Consider the following 25,703-nt stretch of genomic DNA (forward strand, 5'->3'; position numbering starts at 1 on the left):
GAATTAACTTTTACGAGTCAACGACAGTCAATTCCCTATTAGTCATAAGCACACACTACATTTTGTTTGATGAAAATGTCATTATGACGCAAATCTATCTATCTATATTCTAGAAATACCCAGCGTTGCCCAGGTTAAAAAGAATATTTACCGGTTATTCGTAAGACCTTCGGAAATGACATAAATAATGCAAACATATTTTTTAAAATGTAATAAAGTGTCACTACATAGAAATTTCAAATCATGTGATGTGAAGTCGGTTAACTATAGCGCACAACACTTGGCTAAGCATGCAATACATCTTTCAAGTAACGAAAACCCGTGACGCTTGTCAATTGAGAATAACTCCCAAACGTAAAACTTTAGGATGCAGCAGCAATTGCTTAGGCTTGCTTGATAGCGTCATTTTTAAACAAATACGTAATCCCGGTGCTAAACTGCGCGGAAAAATCCTTATTGAAAAAACAAATGCTTATTGTTAAGTACTGCAATTTGTACCATGTTGTAAATCGCATTGAGTTAACATTTCCATTGTGATGTAACACAAATATATTGTAAAATGACTGGGCGAACAGCCGAACATCTTGCCACACACACACATCTCACAAACTTTCTCTTTTATTATGTAGATGTAAATGAGAAAGTTTGTCCAGCGAATGGCACACGATGCCATGTGTTCGTCCGGTCGGTCGCTGGCGTGCCATGTTAAAAAAGGCAGACAGGGCATAGGCGTAGCCAAAATTTATAAATATTTTACTCTTAATGATTTTTTTTTTTTGTAGCACTTATGAGCAGTACTACTGTAACGGTCGTGGCTGCACGTAAGCGACCTATGTAGCCTGGCCTACATCAACCGTTGCATGGCCTACATCAACCGTTGCATGGTGTTTTAGCAATATACAGTTTATAATCAATTACTAAACAAACAATAAACGTAATATTATTAACTTCTTACAAATTATAGGCTTAATACGATTAACCAATTCAACTAACTAATACAGAAATACCCAATTTACAGTTAGCAACTAAAAGTTAAGAACTTGCGCCATGTGCTTTTAGCTAGCAACATTTGAGAAACTAGAAGAGAAAAACGGTAACATTGTGACGTCATCAGCATAGAAATTAAATAACGTTTCTCGCTGTAACATTCCCAGCCTCGATGTGCGTATTCGAACTAGAGCACATCTTAACCCAACTACTATACAGCAAGAACATGCATATTTACAATTTACATAGCAACGCAGAAATCGCGACGTTACGCAGCGCGAATGAGGCACAATTTAGCAATTGGCCTTTTAAGTGTCCCATTTTTGGTTTTCACCAACACACTCCGAACCGATTCCTTTTTGTCGGGATAGGTTTCCACGACTCTCCCAGTGAGCCATTGGCCCCGCGGAACCGAGTTGTCCGCAAGCAGAACGAGATCATCGCGCACGAAGTTGCGCTCCTGGACAGTCCATTTTTGCCGCATTTGCAATGTCGGCAAGTACTCGGCAACCCATCTCAGCCAGAATGGATTTGCCAGGTATTGCACCTGGCGCCATCGTCGTCTCACGTAGTTGTCCTTCTCATCGAAGACGCCTGGAGGCAGCGTGTCGCAGCGACCTAGCAACACCAAATGATTCGGCGTTAGCGGCTCGTCGCTTTCCGGATCCATCGTGACTGGTGTAAGCGGGCGCGAGTTTAGAATCGCTTCTACTTCCACCATAAACGTGTTGAGAGTCTCATCACCAGGCTGTTGGCCAGCCATCAAAACATTCAGAATCTTGCGAACTGAGCGAATTTGCCTTTCCCAGACACCGCCCATGTGACTGGCAGCGGGCGGGTTGAATGCCCATTCAACGTTGCTCTGTCGCAGACTCTCAATTATCTGGGATTGATTCCAGTCCTGCAATGATTTGCGGAGAACGCGCTCGGCCCCCACGAAGTTGGTTCCGTTGTCGCTAAAAATATTTTTGGGTTTTCCTCGGCGACCGATAAATCTGCGAAGCGCGTCAATAAACGAGTCAGTTGTCATTGAGTGTGCGATCTCAATAAGCACCGCACGTATCGTTAAGCAAGTAAACAAGCAACCGTAGCGCTACGCTACGGCCTTGTTTAACCATGAGCGGACCAAAGTAGTCGACGCCCACGAATGAGAATGGCGGATGGTGAGGCGCACGCGGTAAATCGGCCATCTTCTGTTGTCCGCTGGGCGCATTTCGTCGGCGGCAGAAAATGCATTTTCCAAGCACTCGTCGTACAGCAACTCCTCGGCGAAAGACCCAATATCTTTGGCGCAGCAAGTTCCATGTTAGGCCCATGCCAGAGTGGCGAACTGTTTGGTGGTGATCCTCAATAATCAAGTCCGTTACGTGGCGTTTGTGTGGCAGTATCACAGGATGCTTCAGATCGTATGACACCGGAGCGTAATTAAGGCGCCTTCCTACGCACAAAACACCTTCGACCAACATCGGGTTCAGTCTTTGCAAGGCCATTTTCTTTAGCGCGCGCTTACCAGAGCCTCGCTCCTTTTGACACTGTGACAAAACCCGGATTTCTTCTGGGAACCTTTGTTTTTGTACGTACTTGATCACCGCGAGTTCGGCAGTCTTAAGTTCAGGTACAGTCAACAATGATGCAAACTTTTTCTTGTTTCGCATGTAACTTACGAAACGCAGCAACCAAGCTACAACCTTTTTCAACCTCGTCCATGACGAATAACGATGTAGCAGCGTATCTAAACAGTTGGGATTGTGTGAAACGAAGTGGAGTTTAACGTCCGACGGTGGCTTCACAAAATCGTCTGGTAGTTCATCGGCGTATAGCGGACTAGACGGCCACTGGGTTTCATCCTGATACAGAAACGGCGGACCTTTGAACCAGCGGTCTCTTTCCATGAGCGCCTTAACACTCAACCCCCGGGACGCGTCATCGGCTGGATTGAGCTTAGTTGGCACGTGTCTCCATTGCAATGCATCCGAACCCTCGTCTATCTTCGTGAGCCGATTCGCTACAAAAGTAGGGAAACGTTTCGTTTTATTGTTGATGTACCGCAAAACTGGCGTTGAGTCGGTCCAAAACACAGACTTTTGAATTTTCAGATTCAATTCCTTTCGTAAAAACTGGTCCATTTTCACAGCAAGAGTAGCTGCAGTCAACTCCAGCCTCGGTATTGAAACGGTTTTCAGTGGAGCTAGGCGTGCTTAGCGAACAGAATAGTGCAGCGCACTCTTTCTTCGTAGTCAACGACTCTTAAATACGACACTGTTCCATAACCGTATGATGAAGCATCCGCAAAATGGTGCAAGTCGTAGCATTTAATTATTTCGACGTTGTTTGGTTTCAAACATCTGGGAATTTGTACGCTGAATAAATTTGGCAACTCAGAGACCCACTGGTGCCACGCACTGGCAATGTCGTCCAGCACTTCTTCGTCCCATCCCAGCCTTTGCTTGCACAGCTCTTGCAGCAACATTCTGGCCTGCAACACAACAGGTGCCACAAATCCCATAGGATCAAACAGGGAACTGGTAACAGACAATATACCCCTTCTCGTGACAGGTTTTTGCTTTAAATTAACGTCAAACTGGAAGGCATCAGACCGAAAATCCTAGCTTACTCCAAGTACTCTTTCCACTTCGGCGTTTAACGGAAACGACGACTTGGCTGTGTCGCCTACTGGAACGGCGTCCAAAATCTCTTCGCAATTGCTTAACCATTTTCGTAAATTAAAACCACCGCGCTGAAGCAATTCCCGGAGTTCCGTGATTAGTTTTGTTGCCTCATTAGGAGCTGCAACAGACTTAAGGCAGTCGTCGACATAGAAGTTTTCATGGACTGTTGCAACAGTTTCAGCGGCGAAATCCTTGCTATTATCGTCTGCGGTCCGTCGAAAGCAAAAACTAGCGCAGCATGGTGACGACGTTGCGCCAAACAGGTGAACCAACATTTGGTAGTCAACAGGCTGTTTAGCCGTATCGCCGTCTGGCCACCAAACAAACCGTAAGCAGTTAATGTCCACTGGATCGACCCTCACTTGGTGGAACATCGCTTCTACGTCAGCAACTAATGCAATTTTCTCTTGGCGGAATCTTAGCAGCACACCTACAAGGCCGTTCATTAAATCGGGTCCTTGTAGCAGTTGATCATTCAATGACGTGTTGCGGTACTTTGCAGCGCAATCGAACACCACCCTCACCTTTCCCGGTTTTTGCGGATGGAGAACGGGGTGATGCGGCAGGTACCATACTTGGTCATTCACAGGCTCCTTATCGACACGGCGAGCGTAGCCATTGCGCACATACGCTTCGATTGTCTCCTTGTATTTCCTGCAAAGGGAGTCGTCTTTGCTCAAACGGCGCTTTAGGTATCCTAGTCTTTGCATCGCTTGTATGCGGTTGTTCGGCAGGTTAGGTGAGCCTGCGCGCCACGGCATCCGCAACTGGTAGTGACGGTCCTTAAGTTTCACAGAGTCATTCATCAGCTTAAGGGCGTACTTGTCGTCCTTAGACATCCCTACGCCGGGACACAAACTGAAGTCCTTGAACTCCGTTTCCCACATCTTCTTCACTTGCTCGTGCATCAAATCGCATGACAAATTTACGTGGTTGACTTTAACGTGATGCACACCGAGATCACATGACTGAGACGAAGCGGGACCAAACAGTGACCAACCGAGCACCGTCTTTATAGCGCTTGGCTCACCTCGTTTCCTTCTTCGGTCCTCTTCGACCCAAAACACCTCGGGCACGTCTAAACCAATTAGAAGTAGCACTTCGTCGTTAGATGCTTTCGCAAACTCAATCCCCTTCAAGTGTGACAATTTTTTATCGCATCTGTTGGGCTCTACAGGTAAACTTTCAACTGTAATCACACAAGGCAAATTAACAGTATTTTCTCCGTCCATGGACTTGACGGCTAGCTTGACGACTGCACCGTCCTTTGACATAGACCTTCCGTTTACAGTAGAAAGCGAGTACTCGATTTCCTCGCCGTTTATTTCAAGTAGCTCGAGAAGACGCCTGTCGCACATCGTGGAGTTAGAACCAGAGTCCACGAAGGCGTACGTCTCGGTCTCGTGTCCATTATTGCCTACTACTTTCACAGGAACGATATTCATATACACCCGTTGACCAACCTGTGGACGTACTGACGTTTTGGCGGCACACGATGTTGAAATGACGGCCGGCTTTTCACCGTCTTCCCTTGTCGGTTCTACTGGCCTCTGGCTCTGATCATTCCTCGGTGGAAAGCTGGTATTTCTGACGTAATCGCGATGCAAGAGCGTGTGGTGCTTGCGACGACATCCTTCCACTGAGCATGAACCCTCCTTATTACAACCTCTTGCGATGTGACCTCGACAAAAACAGTTGTCACAAAGCCTTGCTCGTCGCAATACATTTAGGCGTTCATTCAATGGTATTCGTTTATAGTCGTAGCAACGTACTAACTCATGTGCGCGATTACATACAGGACAGTAGTCACCTGGCTTTCCCATTCGACCAGGTTGTCTCTCACCCAGTTTTGTGGTGGTGACGCTGGTGGAGTGTGCCGACGCTCGAATAGCTATTGTCTGGGGCTTCACTGCGGCGTTTCTCTTTGGCGCGTGTTCCCTTTTTTCACTCTTCATTCTACTAAACAAGGTGTGTGAAATCGATGCTTCATTCTGCACGAATTCCACTAAATGCTGAAACTGCGGCTCAGTACCGCCAAGCTCAATTTTTCCGGCGTGTGTTTTCCATCGTTGCTGCATACTAAATGGCAAACGTTTAGCAATACTGAGCAAATGTTCGAAGTTGTTTATGTCAGCAAAGTAACCTAAATGAGACAGCGTCACATTACATTACTCCAAAGTACGTGCAAGCTTCTGTAGCCCATCAATATCGTCGGGCTTCAAACTTGGGCCCACTCTTAATCGTTCAACGTAGGTACGGGCAATGATAAATGGGCGACCATAATTATCATGTAACACTTGTCGAGCTTTTTTGTACCCAGTACTAGCATCGAGTACAGAACAAAACGGTATTAGACGTTTAGCTTCGCCAGTGCAAAACTGTATAAGGTAACTTAATTTCTTTCCATCAGTCATGGCGCGACTGGCGATATGTTCGTCAAAGGTCGTAATAAATCGTGTATATTGTAGAGGATTTCCATCAAAATCTAACAAGTCTGGCTTTGCAAATCCATACCATCTTGGAGAAGAGAAGCAAAATGCATAAATTCACTCACCTGCGGCTTCTGTTCAGCCGTACTGGTAGACACAGGATTACGCGACGCTTGGCCTATACCCTGAGGACGCGACAGTTCCTCCCAGCTTGCTTGTGGTTCTCGCGGCGATGGGTAGACGTTATTCAACTTCGGACCTGTTTTTCCAGGAGCTCCCAGGTCAGCTTCCACTTGGGTGCACGGGGAAACATCTGTCGCAAATCGGACGGTATCCCGATAACGAGACACGTGTGAACCTGTGAACGATGTTCTCACAAGTGTCCTCCAGAAAAGTTGAGAACTTCAATGTAACGGTCGTCGCTGCACGTAAGCGACCTATGTAGTCTGGCCTACATCAACCTTTGCATGGGTGTTTTTAGTTGGAACGCGTCCCCGCCAGCACTGCCTATAGTTGTCACACAGTCTTGAACGGTGACCGTTCTCTGTTAAACAGAACGAAAAATCAACACAACGAAATGCGATTATGACGTCATAAACGACTATGGCAGACGGGCATTTACAGTATAGCATTAACAGAAATCAAGATATTCATAACTTAGCACAAACAAATATTAATCCTAATCAAATGGCTTTTTACTTTTATATTAACGACAAGGAAATATAGCCACAATAAATGTACGTACCAACTTGTTAGGAATCCAGGATTACCTTGGATTAAATCAGTCACGGCTAGATTTCAGTAGCAATATACAGTTTATAATCAATTACTAAACAAACAATAAACGTAATATTATTAACTTCTTACAAATTATAAGCTTAATACGACTAACCAATTCAACTAACTTATACAGAAATACCCAATTTACAGTTAAGAACTTGCGCCATATGCTTTTTGCTAGTGTAGAGAAACGACGCATGTCTGTTTGTGCTTATAGCGTGTTCGCCTGGTAAAGTGTTAAATATTTCACCTAGATACTCATTTCCTTTCGTGGCCGTTCTGGCAAATCTATCCGACATTCGACTCAGCTAATCTCCATTGCAGTCGTTCTTGTGCTATATAGTGTCACGCTGCTGTTGGATAAAACACTACAGTCAACTGATGCATGCCTTACTTGCGAGACCCGTTTTTACTGCGCTGTAAGCTCTTTTATTGAAAGCGAGCTATGCTAAATTATGTGAATGTACAATAAATCTATAAGCGACCTGACAGTATGCAATTTGAAATGCTTTGACAGTTTGTTTAGTTTCGATTGAGTGGAGTTCAGATAGTACGGTGGTCATGTCTCACCTGTTGAAATATACATTGGAGACCCCGACTGAGATATGAACATGCAAATAAATCCTTCTGAATTAAAGTTTATGCATACTGTCAGGTTGTGTAGAAAGTGTGAATGAATTTGGTTTGCTAGCGCAGTTTTCTCGTTTGTAAGTATTTTTAAGTTACGCCAATCAGTTATGATTTGTTGAAACGTTTGTTAACAAGTTTATGCCAGCGTTATTGCTTGTCAATTTGATATTTGATTAGCCGTAATGCAGAGAAAAATCGTTTGACGCTTTAAATTAGTGGTTACGCAAGACTGTTATAGTTATTGTTGCGAAATTATGGCCCTTTTTTTGGTAAAGTTTTTAAGGTGAAAGTATTACGATCGAGGTTGGACACTTCTCGTGATATCTAATCTCGAAACCAATAAACGGATAGATTCTATCTCAACTAGCACTTACAGAAGTCGTTACTTCCAAAGTGTCAAGGCCACTGCGGCTATTGTCTCTGGTCACGTGTTATGGTGATTGATGTCTTAAGTCACACCCAAAATAACCTGATCACTTTGTCTGAAATTCCTGCGTCACTAAACCGTTATGTTTCATTATAGAAGGAAAACAGAGCAGAAGGCCAAACCTTGTTGCCAATTCCCAACATAACGCGAGATTAATTTCATTTGTGACTGCAAGCGAAAATGCTCTGGGTATTATAAACCCATGATTGCTAAGGCCTTTGATGCCTCATTTACCTTTCAGACGGTGTGAGATAACCGTCATATAGCCCACATGAAGTTACTAGCATGCAGAGAGTAACTTTCTAGAATAACCTTTTGCGCCAAGGTTATTATGTCTGCTTTAGGGAACCCAACTAATGTGGACTAGGCGATGAAATTTGTTTTCGCGTTTTTGAGATTAGCACCTTACCCCCTTTTATTTGGTATTCTAGAGCAAAAGACTCTAAGCAACTAACTTCAGTTTTGCATTTAAAAAGTGTTTTGTATTTAAAAGTGTTTTGCATTGTTGTTTATTGTGCCTTTTAAGTACCATTTCAGACTTGCATCGTGTCGTACGATCAGCTACCCCTGGAATTGTCCGTTTGCCGCCAAGACAAGGAATTCATGAACATTTTTCGCTCTATTGAACACCACGATTTCCAATACGTACTGGATCGATATTGCACAAATGTCAAACATTCTGCGTTTGCTGGTCGACTCGTGATCGGATCCTGGGAAGATTTTAAAGAAGAAGCGCGGCCCAACGAACTGCTCGAGACCTTTTTCGTTTTCCAGGGAGGAAGGAAATGATGTAGAGAAACGACGCATGTCTGTTTGTGCTTGTAATTATAGCGTGTTCGCCTGGTAAAGTGTTAAATATTTCACCTAGATACTCATTTCCTTTCGTGGCCGTTCTGGCAAATCTATCCGACATTCGACTCAGCTAATCTCCATCGCAGTCGCTCTTGTGCTATATAGTGTCACGCTGCTGGAATAAAACACTACAGTCAACTGATGCATGCCTTACTTGCGAGACCCGTTTTTACTGCGCTGTAAGCTCTTTTATTGAAAGCGAGCTATGCTAAATTATGTGAATGTACAATAAATCTATAAGCGACCTGACAGTATGCAATTTGAAATGCTTTGACAGTTTGTTTAGTTTCGATTTAGTGGAGTTCAGATAGTACGGTGGTCATGTCTTACCAGTTGAAATATACACTAGCAACATTTGAGAAACTAGAAGAGAAAAACGGTAACATTGTGACGTCATCAGCATAGAAATTAAATAACGTTTCTCGCTGTAACAACTACCATAATATTGTATGGTACAACATCAGTCGATCACAGGTATGCCACACCCTTAATTGCCATGCACTGTTACGTCACAAAGGATGTAGTTAATATTACGTTGGCTATACATTATTGTAGTTTTACTACCGGTACCGGTACTTATTATACTGTTTTTGCTTTGTGAATGTTTTTTGAGTATTGCGTTAACACTCAACCAGTTGCTGCTCGAAACGGTTTGCTAACGTGTTATTTGTGAATATACTGTTGCTGCCAGGCATTATATCAATTTTAAAGATGGTTCTTCTGACAAATACACGTTATTTGTGTTCGTTACGGCAGTTAATACATTGACAAAAGCTAAACAAAAAATTTCAAACTTTTTGCCCCCCCAAACGAAATTTTGTCTGGCTATGCCAATGAGATAGAGCAACGTCAATTACCCGCGTGGACATAAAAATCAGTTTAGTACAGGGGTTCTTAAACTGGGGTCCATGGACCCCCTGAGGGTCCGTGAACTAGTTTTAAGGGGTCCATGAAGGCCTACTTGAAATATCAGTGTATACTTAAAGTAATTAATTAAAAAAAAAAGCACTTTAATTAAAAATTGAACGGTTTTGGAATGAATGTATAGTTAGACTCCATTTAACTATCACATTTTTCGGACCGAAATAACAGAGTCATGAAGTCTATTTGTTTTGTGACGTCAATTTATGACGTCATTTTGGAGCATTTATTGTCTACCGGGGTCCATGCAAAGCAAAAAAAAAAGTTAGGGGTCCGCGGTAAAAAAAAGTTTAAGAACCCGTGGTTCAGTATATTGTTCCAGTTAAAATAAGTTTTAATGTTTCCAACTTTAAACTTTTATGTTTAAGAACTTCTTGAAGTCTGTTAACGCGCAAAATTTAGGTAGAATTTACAAAATATCGCATTTAATGAGAAGGTTTTAATAGTAACCTATTATCCGGGATTATATGGTTTTACGTTTGTGTGTTCCCTATCGATATATTTCACGGCTTGTAACGGGTTTTCGTTACGTAAAATATGTTAGACGTGCTTAGCCGTTGGGTATTGCAGGGCTGGGGAGCCACCGTAAAATAGCATTAGCTCCGGCTCCAGCTCCGGAGCCATCAGCCAATTATTAAATGGCTCCGGCTCCAGCTTCGGAGTCGTAAAACTCAATCCTTTGGCTCCGGCTCCAGCTCCGGAGTAGTAAAACTCATAACCTTTGGCTCCGGCTCCAGCGCCATCAAACACACACCCAATGACTCCGGCTCCAGCTCCGGTGCCACCAGTCACTTATTCAATGGCAAGTTTGAAAAATTGCATTTGGCTTACTAACATTGGAGATGGAACAAAATATAATTTCTTAGCTTTAGCACCACAAATTGAAAAATGGCTCCAGCTCCACAAAAATAATAAAAAGGGCTCCGGCTCCGGCTCCAGCTCCACAAAAATAATAACAATGGCTCCGGCTCCGGCTCTGGCTCCAGAGAAAATGCTTAGCTCCGGGCTCCAGCTCCGGCTCCGTCTTCCCAGCCCTGGTATTTAGTGGTTCCATTTTGAATAAACACGCAATGTTGCAATTCGGCTACTTATTACTGTTAAAAAAAATGGAAAATTTATGGAAAATTTTAGATTACGAAGACAAACAATTAGATTTTTTTCTTTCTTTTGGACGTTTTTTTATCTCCAGTTTCACATGTCTGGGCAGTTTTCAACCAGCCAGTGTTTAGTATCGCAGTTATAATCAGACCGTTTATTCCGTTGGGAGGTTGATAAATAGGGCACTACAATATAATGTGGTTGGCGGTCTATTCTTCCGCGCCACACTCGCACTCTGCAGAAGAAGCAAGGCCCCATTTATGCATAGATGAGTTAAAGCGGCCGACCCCAGATCGCAGTCTGTTCAGGCGAACCCATTCTAGTCGCTTAAGTCCAAAACCGAGCGGCTTTGCGGTAGGATTGGGAATGTAGGCCTATGGATGGAAAGGAGTGGTTCTGCATTCCCACTCCTCTTCTTCTATTTACACATAAGAAATGCAACGAAGTAGACAATGATTTATAACTCTTAACTGCATCTCCACGTTTTCATCAGTCAGTCTGGAGCGAAGCCGACTTTTTTATAGATTCAATTTGGAAAAAAACTGCTCGCAACGGTAGGTGCTTCTAAACAGAGACACATATTCAAAGCATGTTTCCGCATGACTCGAAAATCATCACCATTTATGTAGCGTTGATAAAAGTTGAGCAGTGAAATGTTTTGGTACAGTGCTTTCAACGTACCGTCACTCTGGAGCTCTATTATTTCATGTTGGAAGCAGGGCCGGATTAACCAATATGCTAATAAGGCTATAGCTTTAGGCTTTGGAAAAATTCGGCCCTCAATTTTTTAAGGTTAAGTTTTTGTAAGGCTGATAGTGATACAGATCCAGTATCAGTACAAAAAAAAAACTAATAACTGAGCTTAAAAACTAATAACTGAGTCGAGTCAATATGTGCCTTGTGTGTGAGTAAGTAAATAAATCGTTTTATTAGCCCATTGGTTAATCCGGCCCTGGCTACATTGTAATAGGGGTGAAGTGGGACCAGGGGACCAGTGACTCTAGAGCTTTTTTCTTCTTTTTATTTAAAATATATATTCGAATATTTGAAAGAATAAAACGATTTTTGAGGCAAAAAAGTGATTATTTCATCTAATACAAATTGTATTTTGTAGAATTTAGAACAGGGTTTCTCAACCACAGAGAGGTCATTGGGGGGCCACGGGTATAACTCTCTAGCTAGGTCGTAGTTTGCATAACCCAACTACACAAAGCGTCTTTATTTATGAAATTTGCCTGATAACTTAAATTGTGATTTCAATCATGACCTTTCTTGTAACGTATTGTAACTAATTTTTCTGACACTTTCTTTGATTTACTCGTAAGTGGGGATGTTCAAAGTAGAATATTGTATTCTTCTATTACGTTTTTTCGTAAAGTTTTACGCATAATCGTACGTTTTCGAGTGGCAATATTGGATAAATGATTTGTTAAATAATTAGAAAGTATAGGTGCTTTTATTCAACTTTTCTCTTCCTCCATTTTGAGTTGCGTGTAAGCATGTCGCTACGACTCAGCCAACGAACTGCACAGTGGTAGACAAGGTCGTGGTAATCAGTATTCAGATCTTCCAATAAACTGCTTAAACAAGCGAATGTTCAAACCTCTGCTTTTGATGAAATTGATGCATTTTATCACTATTGGCATGACATTACTAAGCTGAACTGACTTCGCGCACAAGTTTTCTTGGTGAATGTGTAACAGTTTGCACTCCATATTGTTACCGGGTTAAAACTCCGGTCATTCAATTGAAACAGTCTGTTGGATTGTGACGTCGTCACACCAGCCTGTGTGAATTCATTAAACTGTCAACATATTGCTATACTTTATTTAAAACAGGTTCCTCTGGCAATATATATTATTTTCTACCAACGTTTCGGCTTACTATCCGGCAAGCCTTCGTCAGGGACTGACACACAAAGCCAACAATTATTGCGCGTTGTCTTATCGCTTTATATTTTGAACGTTGTTTTATCGCTGTGAATTTTGAACGCGTCTCGCACATTTTTATCCCCTTTTTTCTTATTGTGATTTTACTTTGTGTCTTGTTGGCTTTGTGTGTCAGTCCCTGACGAAGGCTTGCCGGATAGTAAGCCGAAACGTTGGTAGAAAATAATATATATTGCCAGAGGAACCTGTTTTAAATATACTATGCCTGGTAGCAACAGCATATTTATATTGCTATACTCATGTTTCGTAAATTGCTTAGAATTTCCTGTTTTTCTTTGCGTTGCAGAACCGCATTGTCACGTGTTGTTCCATGCATAGATTCCAATGACAACAAATCCTCTTATATTTCTAAGTCTGAAGTTGTTCCTCGAATGAAAATCGCTAGCTGGAGGTATTGGTTATGTCGGTCGACGCATCCAGGGCTAGACAAAAAAAATCTAAAGCGTGAGCTTTTTCTTTCAATATTTTCACCCATATCCGTAATCCGAAGACAGACTGACTTTTTGAAACAATTCCACCTTATCCGGCGCTAGTAGCTTGACAGCGGTGACAACGCATTCTTTCACGAATTCTCCATCTGCATGTGGTTTCAGCTTCTTCGCTATGAGTTTCAGTAACATAACTCGTTCTGACAATATTTTCATCCTGTTTGCTATACCTTGAAAAAGTGCTTTGCTGCACTTGTAACTCTCTTCTAAGGAGACTAATCTTATCCTGCCTCGTCTGCACGGTCAGCTGTTTCAGATTCCCATGGCAGGAGTCATAATGACGTTCTAAATTTGATTTCTTCTTTGCTGCTACAGATTTACCACAAACAATGCACACAGGTTTGTCATTTACTTCAACAAAGTACGAGTTTGTCCAATCTTTCTGGAACATTCTGCCTTCATCACCAATCTTTCTTTTCTTTTCTTTTCAGAAGCCATTATACAATGTAAAATTTTGCTAATTTGGAGAAGTAGGCTACTCTACTAAACACTTTTCACGAATAGCATCATTGACTGACCTATTAACAATTACTGGTCACATTGTGACGTACAAATTGTTGTTGTTACAAATTGCCTTCTATGGAGTGACTAGTCATAGAAGGCCATTCGCAATATACCGAGAATGCAGAGCCTACCCTTTTTTGAGCTGTTGTTTCAATATATTTTGGGTAAAGACATTTTGACGCAGGCCACATGGTACAGTCACGCGAGCCACATTCCGCAGGTTCCCCACCCCTGGTCTAGGGCGTGACGACTGATTGACAGAGTGGCTGCTTTTCCGCGCTTTCTGATGTCAGCTTTCTACGCGTTGTTTCTAGGTGTACGCCGAGGTATTTAGACGGTGTGACAGTCCAGTGTTCTTCCATTAATGTGGACACTCAGCTAGCGATAGGCCTTCGAGTTGTTGAGTTGAAATGCCGTCGACACGGTTTTCCCCTCGCTAAGCTTAAGTCTCCAAGTTTGGAGGTCGTCGGAAAGAAGCGTCAGGTCTCGGCTGAGGGTCCTCTCCAAGCACTGCCATTCTCCGTTAGTATGTAGAATAGCTAGATCGTCCGCGTATGCGTATTTTTTAGAGACTGTGGCAGGTAGGTCGTGGATATAGACATTGAAAAGGAATGGAGCCAAGATTGATCCTTGGAGAACGCCGTTTTTGAGGCGTCGTAGCCTGATCCGTTGTCCAGAGTTGATCTTGAGGACGAAGTTACGGTTGCGTACAAGTTCCATAATCATGCGAACCATTCCCATCCGGAAGCGTGCGCGTCAGTTTTCAGACGAGGCCGCGGTGCCATACCGTATCGTATGCCGCCGTGAGGTCAACAAATACGGCACAGCCTTTGTTTTTGCCTCAAATAATCTTCAATGTCTTGCGTGAGTTTAGTAACTTGATCCACAGTAGATCGTCCATGTCTGAAGCCAGCCTGTTCGCACGGAAGTTGTAGATCGATGACAGGCTCGACGCGGGAGTGGATAGGATCTTAAAGGGAACCTAGAGAAAGAGAGATGGGCGTTAGCTCTTTGTATCGGCGCTCGAGGGTCTTAAAGGGAACCCAGAGAAGAGAGATGGGCGGTAGCTCTTTGTATCGTCTGTGGGCTTGTTGGGCTTTGGGGTCGCAATTACTGTTGCCTTTAGCCAGATTTTGGGGATTCTGAGGTGTCGCAGACAGAAATTAAAAACGGCGCGTAGCCAGTCCTTCAGTACACTTCCGGTATTTAGTATGAACTCCGGACATATATGGTCAGGGCCCGGGGATTTTCCTGGCTTGAAGCGTTTGATGGCCGCGGACAGTTCTGCAGGAGTGAAGTCGCCTGAGATGTTAGAATCTACACTACTGGTTCTCCATAAGGCCGACACTTCCTTGGCCACAAGTCTTGAGGATTTGCGGTACGTTTTTTGAAAGGTTCCATTTCTCACAAGTTGTGTGCGATTGCGTTTCCTGGAATGGGGCATTTCTGTGGGGAGGGTGTCGAACGACCAGTAAGTTTGTTTATCGTTCTCCATACCTTGCGACTAGAGTGTATGGTCAATGGATTCTACACCCTCGGCCCATCGGGTAAGTCGGTTTTTAACGAGGCAGGTAAGTATAAGGATGTGTCCGTCTGATGCGGCTCTGGACCAAGAATGGAGCCTAGAAAGGCGCTGACACTCTTTGTCCCAACATGGCGTGTAGGTCTTTTGGATGCCTGCCACGAGGAACCAGGGCTGGGGAGCCGGAGCTGGAGCCAGGAGAGCTAAGCATTTTCTCTGGAGCCAGAGCCGGAGCCGGAGCCATTGTTATTATTTTAGTGGAGCTGGAGCCGGAGCCGGAGCCATTTTTATTATTTTTGTGCAGCTGGAGCCGGAGCCGGAGCCATTTTTATTATTTTTGTGGAGCTGGAGCCGGAGCCGGAGCCCTTTTTATTATTTTTGTGGAGCTGGGGCCATTTTTCAGTTTGGTGCTTAAGCTAAGAAATTATATTTTGTTCCATCTCCAACGTTAGTTAGCCAAAAGCTTTTTTAAAAACTTTTTAAAACTTGCCATTGAATAAGTGACTGGTGGCACCGGAGCTGGAGCCGGAGTCATTGGGTGTGTGTTTGATGGCTCCGGAGCTGGAGCCGGAGCCAAAGGATTTGAGTTTTACTACTCCGGAGCTGGAGCCGGAGCCATTTAATAATTGCCTGATGGCTCCGGAGCTGGAGCCGGAGCTAATGCTATTTTACGGTGGCTCCCCAGCCCTGCGAGGAACAGTTTGTTTTGCCGTGCTTATTAGAAGGTTGGACATGTCTTGGTATGCCTGGTTTATGTTGGATACGTCTGGGGATGGGAGGTCTTTCGCTTCTTCATTGGTAATGCATTAATATCGTTTCCAGTCGGCTTTACGAAAGTTACATCTTTTTACCGGCTTGCACGTTACTTTTTTCACGAGGTTTGTTGAAGTTATCAGAGATTGTCGATGTTGTGACCGTTGGAACTTTTCAAGAGTGCGTCGTTCCGGTAGTGGAAAGTTACCGGCGCTGCAAAACCAAGTCTGGATTTGAGTAACATTATGATACAGTCTAGGCCTACTGATATATCCTAAGGTTTGTAAAAGTCATTTGAAATGACTGTTAAGTCCAAGTCATGTATTTTTAAAATATAGTAAATCCCAGTCAAGTCATTATTACAGCAAGTCATCTCCAAGTCAAACCACTAATATAATATTAAAACAATAAACCATTAAAATATGTAACTCGTCCGATTAATTATAAGCAGGGTTGCCACACCGTGCTTATTTCTAAGAAACGTGCTTATTTTAGAGTTGTGTGCTTAGTTTGTCTTATTTTAGATTTTAAAAGTGTTCTATATCAATTATTCTACTTTGACCAACGACATAGAAACAATTAATATGTCGTTGCTTTTACGGAGGAATGAGTAATGTTAACACTATAACCCATAAAAATGTGGTGAGGAATCTAGACCAGCGCCAAAACCGGTTGTTGACATGTAAAATATCGATATTTGGCATTAGCACTTTTAGAAGCTGATAGATAAGATAATCATAGACTGTTGTACGCACAAACTGGACTACTATACGACCTTGAAGCGATCCTTGTTTCTTCATATGCATTAGAGGAGTGTTTCTTAACCTGGGGGTCACCGTGTGCTATTTGCTAAATACATAATTGACAAAAAATAAACAATATAAACAAAAATTAGCAGTGCAAGAACCACCGCTAGTTTCATTTGTTTCGGAGAACCAGTCGTGTTAGTGACGTCACCATTGCAGTTGAATTCAATTAATGGCATAGCTTTGTCTAATATAAATAGGAACGGCTTTATGCAATTAAGGACCCGTATTACGACCAGGGCTGGGGAGCCGGAGCTGGAGCCCGGAGCTAAGCATTTTCTCTGGAGCCAGAGCCGGAGCCGGAGCCATTGTTATTATTTTTGTGGAGCTGGAGCCGGAGGCGGAGCCATTTTTATTATTTTTGTGGAGCTGGAGCCGGAGCCGGAGCCATTTTTATTACTTTTGTGGAGCCGGAGCCGGAGCCCTTTTTATTATTTTTGTGGAGCTGGGGCCATTTTTCAGTTTGTGGTGCTAAAGCTAAGAAATTATATTTTGTTCCATCTCCAACGTTAGTTAGCCAAAAGCAATTTTTAAAACTCGCCATTGAATAATTGACTAGTGGCACCGGAGCTGGAGCCGGAGTCATTGGTGTGTGTTTGATGGCTCCGGAGCTGGAGCCGGAGCCAAAGGATTTGAGTTTTACTACTCCGGAGCTGGAGCCGGAGCCAAAGGATTGAGTTTTACGACTCCGAAGCTGGAGCCGGAGCCATTTAATAATTGCCCGATGGCTCCGGAGCTGGAGCCGGAGCTAATGCTATTTTACGGTGGCTCCCCAGCTCTGATTACGACACTCTGAAACTCTATGTAACGATATTTATACAATACTGATTTTTTTCTGTAACATCAGTTTTTCTCACTCGACCAATTCAGGAAAAGCGAGATAATACAAGTTTCTTTACAATCTTACCGTTCGGGGTGTCAATTTTCCATTATTACGAAACAAGCGAAAACATAATTTTCAACTCGGTTAAATCCGGAAGTTGTTGCCTAATTTTAAAACGGACGGCCACTGATCTCTATGAAACCTGGATAGCGCAACTAGTGGCACGCGTGAGCGGTTTTTGAAGCCAATTAGAAAGCTCTGACGCCATCTTGAAAGGTTCCAAAAGTGCGTAAATTTTGCATTACGGCTTATGGGAGAGGTATCTTAAAATTGTCGTTATGGCAATATTTGGTGATTATTTTACTGAATTTTAAGGGATTAGTGATGTATTGGTATGCTTGGTACTATACACAATACTAATAAAGCAGAATAACTTGATTTTAGCTCCTGCTGAAAGAAATATACTTCGTTTTTACTGGCACCAGTATAACGTTCGTTATATGCGCAGAACGCTATATGAGGTTAAATTCTTGTAGCGAAACGCGTCTCCCATTTCAGCCTCTTAAACAACCACACACAGTTTGAATTTGAAACTTGTTGTTGAACTGAAGAAAGAATCAAAGAAGCTGGCACAATACGGGAAGGAGACGGTTTCTATACAAAAGGCAATGTGTCAAAAACGATTAACTCGTGGTGCAATTTCAAATATTATGCTCACCAACTATTTGGGGAACCGGGAGAATATGAAGCAAACAGCGTCAGTACATAACATTTCAAACGCCTAAATAAAACAAGCAATTTAACAAACAATGCTTCATTATGACGTCACACGCATAAACATAAACATACCAAGAGTTAAGGCAAATGCAGTCAACAAAGAGCAAATTTACACTCCTTTAAAGTTCACAAGAAAAGGCACTGCAAAACAAGAGCAGCGTAAATACTACATAAAGGATGTTATTATATATACAAGGCAAATAATGCTGGGCGAACTGACTGCTTGTGTCATCGTAGAAACTTTGGCAAAGGTTACATTTACATAATATAGACATATTACCAGGGCTGCAAACCCTGTTATTCACAACGCAACTCACCAAGAATAATTTTCCGAGTGACAAATTCGTCCTGTTACACAAAAAACAGCAATACAAACTTGCGCCACGACAGTCAGGCGAAAATGAAAGACCGCATCTATCAAAAAGTTAGTTCACAACGGTACAGCACCAATGTCTCATAGAAATCGGTAATTACTGGCAAATACGATGTAACATACCGGGACAGTAATTGCGAATTCAACATATACGATTAATCACGCTTCGTGTCATCACGGAGTAACCAGCACAATTTCGCGATCGGGCGTCTCAATTCACCGGCACGAGTCTTGACGATCACTTGACGCACGATTCCCTTGCGATCAGAAAGTACATCGAACACAAGACCCAGAAGCCATTTGCTCCTAGGCTGGTTGTCATCTGCCACCAGCACAACGTCGCCGGCTTCGAAATTAGTATGTCCTTTCGTCCATTTAGATCTGGTCATGAGCGTCGGCAGGTACTCCTGAGACCATAGCCTCCAAAACTGGTCAGCTAGGTATTGCACCTGCCGCCAGCGGTTGCGATGGTAACAGTCCTTTTCCGTAAACAGCCCGGGGGGCATGTTCGGCGCTTCACGTTGCAGCAGTAGGTGGTTAAGTGTTAGGGGCCCTTCATTCCTAGGATCGAACGTCACAGGGACCAAGGGACGAGAGTTCAGGATCGCCTCGACCTCCACAATCAAAGTGTTCAGCTTCTCGTCTGTTAAGATCTGCTCCGCAAGCATTGCATTGAGAATTTTGCGCACGGAGCGTATCATGCGCTCCCAAACGCCACCCATGTGGCTGGTAGTGGGGGGAGGGGGGGGGGTGAAGTTCCACGCAATTTCACGTTGCTGTAGATATTTGTAAATCTGCTGTTGATTCCACTTCTTCAGTTCTTCGCGCAGTATGCGTTCACCACCAACAAAGTTGGTGCCGCTGTCACTTTCGTCCGGACGTCCGCGACGACCGATGAAACGTCGTAAAGCTCCAATGAACGAGTCCGTCGATAAGGAATGTGATATCTCGATGTGAACAGCCCTGGTGGAAAAACAAGTAAAGATACACCCGTACCTCTTTACCTCGCTGCGCCCTTGTTTTACAAGAAAGGGTCCGAAGCAGTCGACACCAACCGCTGAGAACGGTGGTCCTTTGGCCTGTAGCCTTGCAGCAAGGAGGTCCGCCATCTTCTGCCTTCCCAAGGAACCGTTTCGTTGTTGGCAGGAGACACACTTGCCCAGAACACATCGTACCGCTACGCCACCTTCAATGATCCAGTAGCGTTGCCTGAGGGACGACCACGTGTGCCCCATCCCAGCATGTCCGACTTCATTATGCTGTTGCATGATCACCAGGTCCGTTACTCGGTGGTTATATGGAAGGATGATTGGGTGCTTTACATCAAAGTCGATCATCGCTCGTTCGAGCCTTCCTCCAACTCTCAAAATTCCGTCCATAAAATTGGACTAAGCTTTCTCAGGGGCCCAGTCTTCCTTTGTAAGCAAACAGCTTTGTCCTTTGTCTTAGACACCGTAGCGATTTCTTCGCCGAAACTGGTTTGCTGCACGTACTTCACTGTTTCGAGCTCAGCAGCTCTGAGTTCGACAAGTCAGGCGACCCGTCGCAGCTTGATATTTTGACGGGAACAGCTTTGACAGCAACATCAACTTGTATCGAAGTAACCAGCCAGCAGCCCTTTTCAGGCGATTCCAGGAGGAGTATTTGGCGATTAGACGATCAGTGGAAGACTCATTAGCAATCAAACAGACCGTTTGATCCTCCTTCCTTTCATTCAAAAACTGGAATGGCAACGGGGACAAGTCCGGTGGGGAGACCCAGGTATCCTCGCTTCCATCGACTTGATTTCAGGTATGTTTTGACGTTTAATCCACGTGATGCCTCGTCGACTGGATTTACGTTCGTGTTTACGTGCCTCCATTGACTTGGACTAGAAACATCTTCAATTTTGGCCAGGCGATTGGCCACAAACACAGGAAATCGCTTCTTGCAGTTTCGAATGCTTTGCAAAACCGCCGTCGAATCCGTCCAGAATGCCGATCTGCACTTGCCCAAATCCAATTCCCTCCTCACAAGTTGGTACAATACCGAGAACGGCTGCAGTTAACTCCAAGCGCGGAATTGAACATGTCTTTAGGGGAGCAACCCGTTCTTTACCCATCATAAACGAACAGTGAATTAGTCCTCGGTCGTCTTCCAGCCTCAGATATGTCACCGCACCGTAGGCCCAGATGATGCATCTGCAAAGTGGTGCAATTCTGTGCTTCGCACCTTGCCGAAAACGCGTGGCAGCAAACATCTGGGAAGAGTGACACCTTCCAGGCGCGGCAATTGATCCAGCCACCTCTTCCACATTTCGGTGTCTACTTTGGAAAGCACGTCGTCCCATCCAAGCTGTTTCGTGCATAGATCCCTCTGCATGATCTTTGCCACCACAAGCACGGGAGCTGCAAAGCCAAGAGGGTCATATAACGAACTTACCACAGACAGGATTGCTCTTCGAGTGAACGACTTCGGTTGCTTCACATCGACATTGAAACCGAACTCGTCAGAGCTAACGTTCCAACGGACTCCGAGGACTCTTTCGCACGAACCATCCAGGTTTAGCTCCTTTGCGGATTTCGCTCGTTTACTTTCATTGATGGACGCGAGTACTTGCCGGCTGTTACTTAGCCATTTCGTCAATCGAAAACCCTTCATCTCGAGAAATGTGCGGATGCTTTGGACCAGCAGAACAGCCTCCGCTTCTGTTGGCACGGACTTTAGACAGTCGTCAACATAGAAATTCTTCTTCACTGTTTCGACAATTTCTTTCGGAAATTCATTTTGCAGGTCCTCGGCGGCTAGCTTCAAGCAAAAGCTCGCGCACGAGGGTGAGGAAGCAGCCCCGAACAAGTGTACTACCATCCTGTGAGCAGTAGGCTTCTTCGTAACGTCACCCTTCGGCCACCATAAAAACCGAAGTGCGTCGCAATCGGTCGGTTTCACGCGAATCTGATGGAACATAGCCTCAACGTCCGCCACAAGAGCAACCCGTTCCATCCGGAATCTAGAAAGGACACCGACTAACGAGTATTTAGGTCAGGTCCTTGGAGTAAAGCTTCGTTCAGCGACTGTCCACGATACTTGGCGGCACAGTCGAATACCACACGTACTTGGAAGTCGGTCTTCCAGAGTCGTTCCCACTTCTCCTGCAGCGAGTCGTCAGCCAGACGAATGAAGTTAACAGAGAACGAATCATTAGATCGTGTTCCGATAAATCCTGCCAATGCCCATCCCAACGGAACCTTGAAGGCAATGGGTTGCTTTGATTTGCCCTTCCGTACGTCTTCCACGATAAAGGCCTCTGGAACATCCAGTCCAATAAGCAGTAGAGCTTCACTGCAGTCAACACGTGGGAATGACAGATCCTTGATGTGTGGCAGTCTGTCCAACTCTGCTCTTCTTGGAAATCTGTTAGCCGGTCTTGGCAGACAGTCAACAGCAAACACTTCGGGAAGTTCAACCGTCGCAGCACCGTCAAGCGAAGCTACGGACAAACTCACAATTTTACCGTCTCTCCGGCGGCTGTCTCCGTTTACCTTCTTAATCGTCACACTGCTAGGTTCTCCTTGTAATCCGAGCTTATCCGTCAGCTTCGTGTCACACAAAGTGACACCAGAGCCAGTATCCAAAAGGGCATATGTGTTCACAGCTCTGCCATTGACACTGGCCCGCACCGCAACCGTCATCAAATTTATGGCCTGGCGACCAGATGAAGCATGACAATCTTCATCTCTCGCCGACACGACCGAGCATAGTGTACGTTCCAGAGCTGGACCTTTGGTAGGGGAGAGGTCCTCTTCTTTCTTCTCCGGAGGGTGCATCAGGTCGTGATGAGCTCCGTTACAGTCCTTCACGGAACATGCCTTTAACACCTTACGGCGAAATGTCCGTATCGAAAGCAGTTGTCGCACAACCTGCTGCGTCGGACAACGCGCACGCGGTCACTGTACGACCGGGATTTGAATTCTTTGCACTCTGTGAGACTATGATTTTCTGAGCAGCAGGGGCACAGTCGGTTCGTGGGAAGCTTGGAGGATCCAGGGCGAGCCTGGGCTTCGGGCTCTCCCTCCGTCCCAATAACGTGACTTGAGGCCCTTACATTATTACCTTTAGCTTTGACTTTCTTGGCTTCACTCCGATGCTCGTCCAGCATCCGACTAAAGAGTTAGTTCGCGAATCGGTCTTCAGTTTCCACAAAGTCAACGAGATGCTGGAACAGAGGCTCACGACCAGCAGTTTTTTTTTTTTTGACAATCACGTCAACCCGACGCTTCCAAGCTTCCTGCATCTTAAACGGGAGGCGGCTTGCAACAGCAATCAGTGTAGGATAGTTGTTCATTTCTGAGTGCTCATCAATGTCTGAAAGAGTGAGTAAACAATCGCGCAGTGATTGCGCTAATTCGCTTAATCCAGCGACATCATTCGGACGTAACTCCGGACCATGAACTACGCACCTTACACATGCATGCGCAATAATATGCGACTTGCCGTATTGGTCATATAGCAGTTGTCTTGCTTGTCGATAACCATTATCCCTCAGTATGTAACAATATTCAATCAACCTTCGAGCCTTGCCCTCACAGTGCTGGACCAAATACGATAATTTGGCTCCTTCGTCATCGATCTTGTCGTCGATACGAGAATCGAAATTGCGAATAAATCTCCAATAGTCCATTGGGTTACCATCGAATATAATTACCTCGGGCTTGGGTCTGTTTATATGCTTCACGAGCGAGGCGAGTTCACTTTCATGCGTGGTTTGTTGCTTGACCGTTCTATTTTCACAAACGGGTAAAACCTTTGGGGTTTCTGATGTTAGGTAATCTCGATCGTCAAAGGAGGGTGTTGCGTTAGGGATATATCGCGACGGGGGATCAGATAAAGCTACACTGTCAACCACATACAGTTGATCCGAGGGGCTTTTCCTGGACGTGACAGGTGGTGACGTGAACATGACGCGACGCTGCTCCTCGAGCGGTTGCTCTCGTAATGACGTAGGCGTTCCTTCAGAACCTTCCTTCACCGTCACGTACTCTGTGTTTCCCGACACCTCGTCCCAGACTTTCTCCTCCACCTCAGCTGCTTGTAGTTGATTTTGTAGTTCTAACATCTCCATCGCGTCCTTTTGTCGCTTTTGTTCGTCTTCAGCCCGACGCCGTTCCTCTTCAACGCGACGCCTTTCTTCTTCAGCGCGGCGCCTCTCTACCTCTTTGTGCTGCTGCTCCAGTTCTTGTCGTTGTGCAGTTTGCTGAATTGCAAGACGCGCAAGTCGTGTTGTTGCTTTAACCCGGACTCTACTGCTAGTAGTAGAACTAGAGCGCACACTGCGACAATGCGACGAGCTAGAGCGCACGCTAAGACCACAGACTGATTTGTTTTCCTTTGGAACCCCGCTTTGGGTTTCATCGGGGGCTTCAGGGCTGGCTGTCTGCCAAGGTAAAGCAACATTCAGCTGCAAGCTAATGCGACGAACCCAGGTAGAAACTCGGTCGTCAAATTCATTTTTATTTTCCTATATGCTTGCTAAATCGTCTAAAAGTTGAGTATAGGGTTCGTAGGCCTATACCGCGTCCGCAAAGAGCTGCTCTAGAGTCACCAACGCAACCTCAAGAGCATCCTTGTTGCGGCTATCCTTCATTCACTCTGCGACTAGGTATTGACTACTTAGTCGTTGTCGACAGTCAGCGACCACATCAGGAATGTTCAGTTTGGACAATTTTGGGTTATCATAGTAAATGTTGGACTTCTTTCAACCAGGACTATTTATTCGGATTTAGCCAGAGCTAAACCCTTTCGACCAATAGTTGAAACTTTATATAACGTTCGTTATATGCGCCCCGGTCTATGCGCAGAACGCTATATGAGGCTTAATTCTTGTAGCGAAACGCGTCTCCTATTTCAGCCTCTTAAACAACCACACACAGTTTGAATTTGAAACTTGTTGTTGAACTGAAGAAAGAATCAAAGAAGCTGGCACAATACGGGAAGGGGTTTCTATACAAAAAGCAATGTGTCAAAAACAATTAACTCGTGGTACAATTTCAAATATTATTCTCACCAACTATTTGGGGAACCGGGAGAATGTGTAGCAAACAGCGTCAGTACATAACGGTAGAAACTTAAGGCAAGTGAAAGTAAAAGGGCAGCTTGTCACATAGAATACTTAAAAAAAAATTCTGATTTCTATTTATTCTGTTTTGCAGCCGAATTGTGTTTTTCCCGCCGAAACTGCGTAAAGTTCTACCCTGTTGATTTAAGCACGGTACAACTCCTTCGAAATGATTTATTTTTCCGTTTTTGACCTTCCGGAATATCGAAAATGTGTGTCCCTCACCATTGGTCTACTTTCTGGACCGAACAACTCAATGTCCCTTTCGACCGAGATAACCCCCCAGACCCACCAGTGTCGCCCTTAAGGCCCATCTCCAGACCCCATTGCATCACCAGACCCCATTGAATCCCCACACCTGTTCAAACCTCCTATGGAAAATATTGTCGTTCCTGATCCTATCAGTAAAGCTTCCCATGCAGGGCTGTTACCAGGAACCCAGCATTGCTTTGATCTAAAAAATAAAGTTTGTATATTTGTACTAATGTTGTTAAGTTAAACTGTAAACTTGGTTAAACTGTAGTTGTTATCACGATATACAATTTTAGTGGTTTCAGTCCTATCAAAATGCCAGGCGTACCTTGGATGAGTTCATCAAATCAACCGCATCTACAATGAAATTACTTTATTCTGAAAAATATGGTTGGTAATTCTCAATTTTTACATATATAGCTGTAACATAAATAGCCCAAAATCCTTTTTATTTATACATATGCATTAAGTACATGTTTAGTGTTTTGTATGATCTTTTTGGAATTTTCCATCCCATATGCTTTCCATCTTTAGCGATGGGTTTGGCCAACCCCCTTTTTTGAAAGTTA

At 44.2% G+C, this 25,703-nt stretch overlaps 2 protein-coding genes and 2 pseudogenes across 2 annotated transcripts; all 4 read right to left on the reverse strand.

Annotated features, from left to right (window-relative positions):
- Positions 1-1,255: 1,255 nt before the first annotated feature.
- On the reverse strand, positions 1,256-5,101 carry LOC146140630 (uncharacterized). The gene is made up of 5 exons (XM_083392666.1): positions 4,847-5,101; positions 3,602-4,705; positions 3,391-3,463; positions 2,074-2,992; positions 1,256-1,982 (listed from the first exon to the last, which is right to left on the reverse strand). Exons 1-5 carry the CDS (start codon positions 5,099-5,101, stop codon positions 1,256-1,258), a joined length of 3,078 nt encoding a protein of 1,025 aa, XP_083248792.1.
- Positions 5,102-18,943: 13,842 nt separating this feature from the next.
- Positions 18,944-20,374, reverse strand: LOC146140631 (uncharacterized; annotated as a pseudogene).
- A 565-nt stretch (positions 20,375-20,939) lies between these two features.
- LOC146140632 (uncharacterized) lies at positions 20,940-21,770 on the reverse strand. Its single transcript, XM_083392668.1, has one exon. The coding sequence runs from the start codon at positions 21,768-21,770 to the stop codon at positions 20,940-20,942; it is 831 nt and encodes a 276-aa protein (XP_083248794.1).
- An 868-nt stretch (positions 21,771-22,638) lies between these two features.
- On the reverse strand, positions 22,639-25,214 carry LOC146140633 (uncharacterized; annotated as a pseudogene).
- Positions 25,215-25,703: the final 489 nt, after the last annotated feature.

This window comes from Ascidiella aspersa, chromosome 6 (genome assembly GCF_963924565.1).
Source record: "Ascidiella aspersa chromosome 6, kaAscAspe10.2, whole genome shotgun sequence".
In the NCBI taxonomy this organism is placed as follows: Eukaryota; Metazoa; Chordata; class Ascidiacea; order Phlebobranchia; family Ascidiidae; genus Ascidiella; species Ascidiella aspersa.

Bases quoted from the DNA above. Each gene is read 5' to 3' on its own strand.
- LOC146140632 (XM_083392668.1), bottom strand. From the start codon at position 21,770: ATGGAACGGGTTGCTCTTGTGGCGGACGTTGAGGCTATGTTCCATCAG.
- LOC146140630 (XM_083392666.1), bottom strand. From the start codon at position 5,101: ATGAATATCGTTCCTGTGAAAGTAGTAGGCAATAATGGACACGAGACC. The intron at 3,464-3,601 runs GTAAGCTAGGAT...GTTGTGTTGCAG, and splicing joins AAGTGGAAAGAGTACTTGGA to GCCAGAATGTTGCTGCAAGA. The intron at 2,993-3,390 runs GTGCGTGGCACC...CTACTTTTGTAG, and splicing joins AGTGCTGGACGACATTGCCA to CGAATCGGCTCACGAAGATA.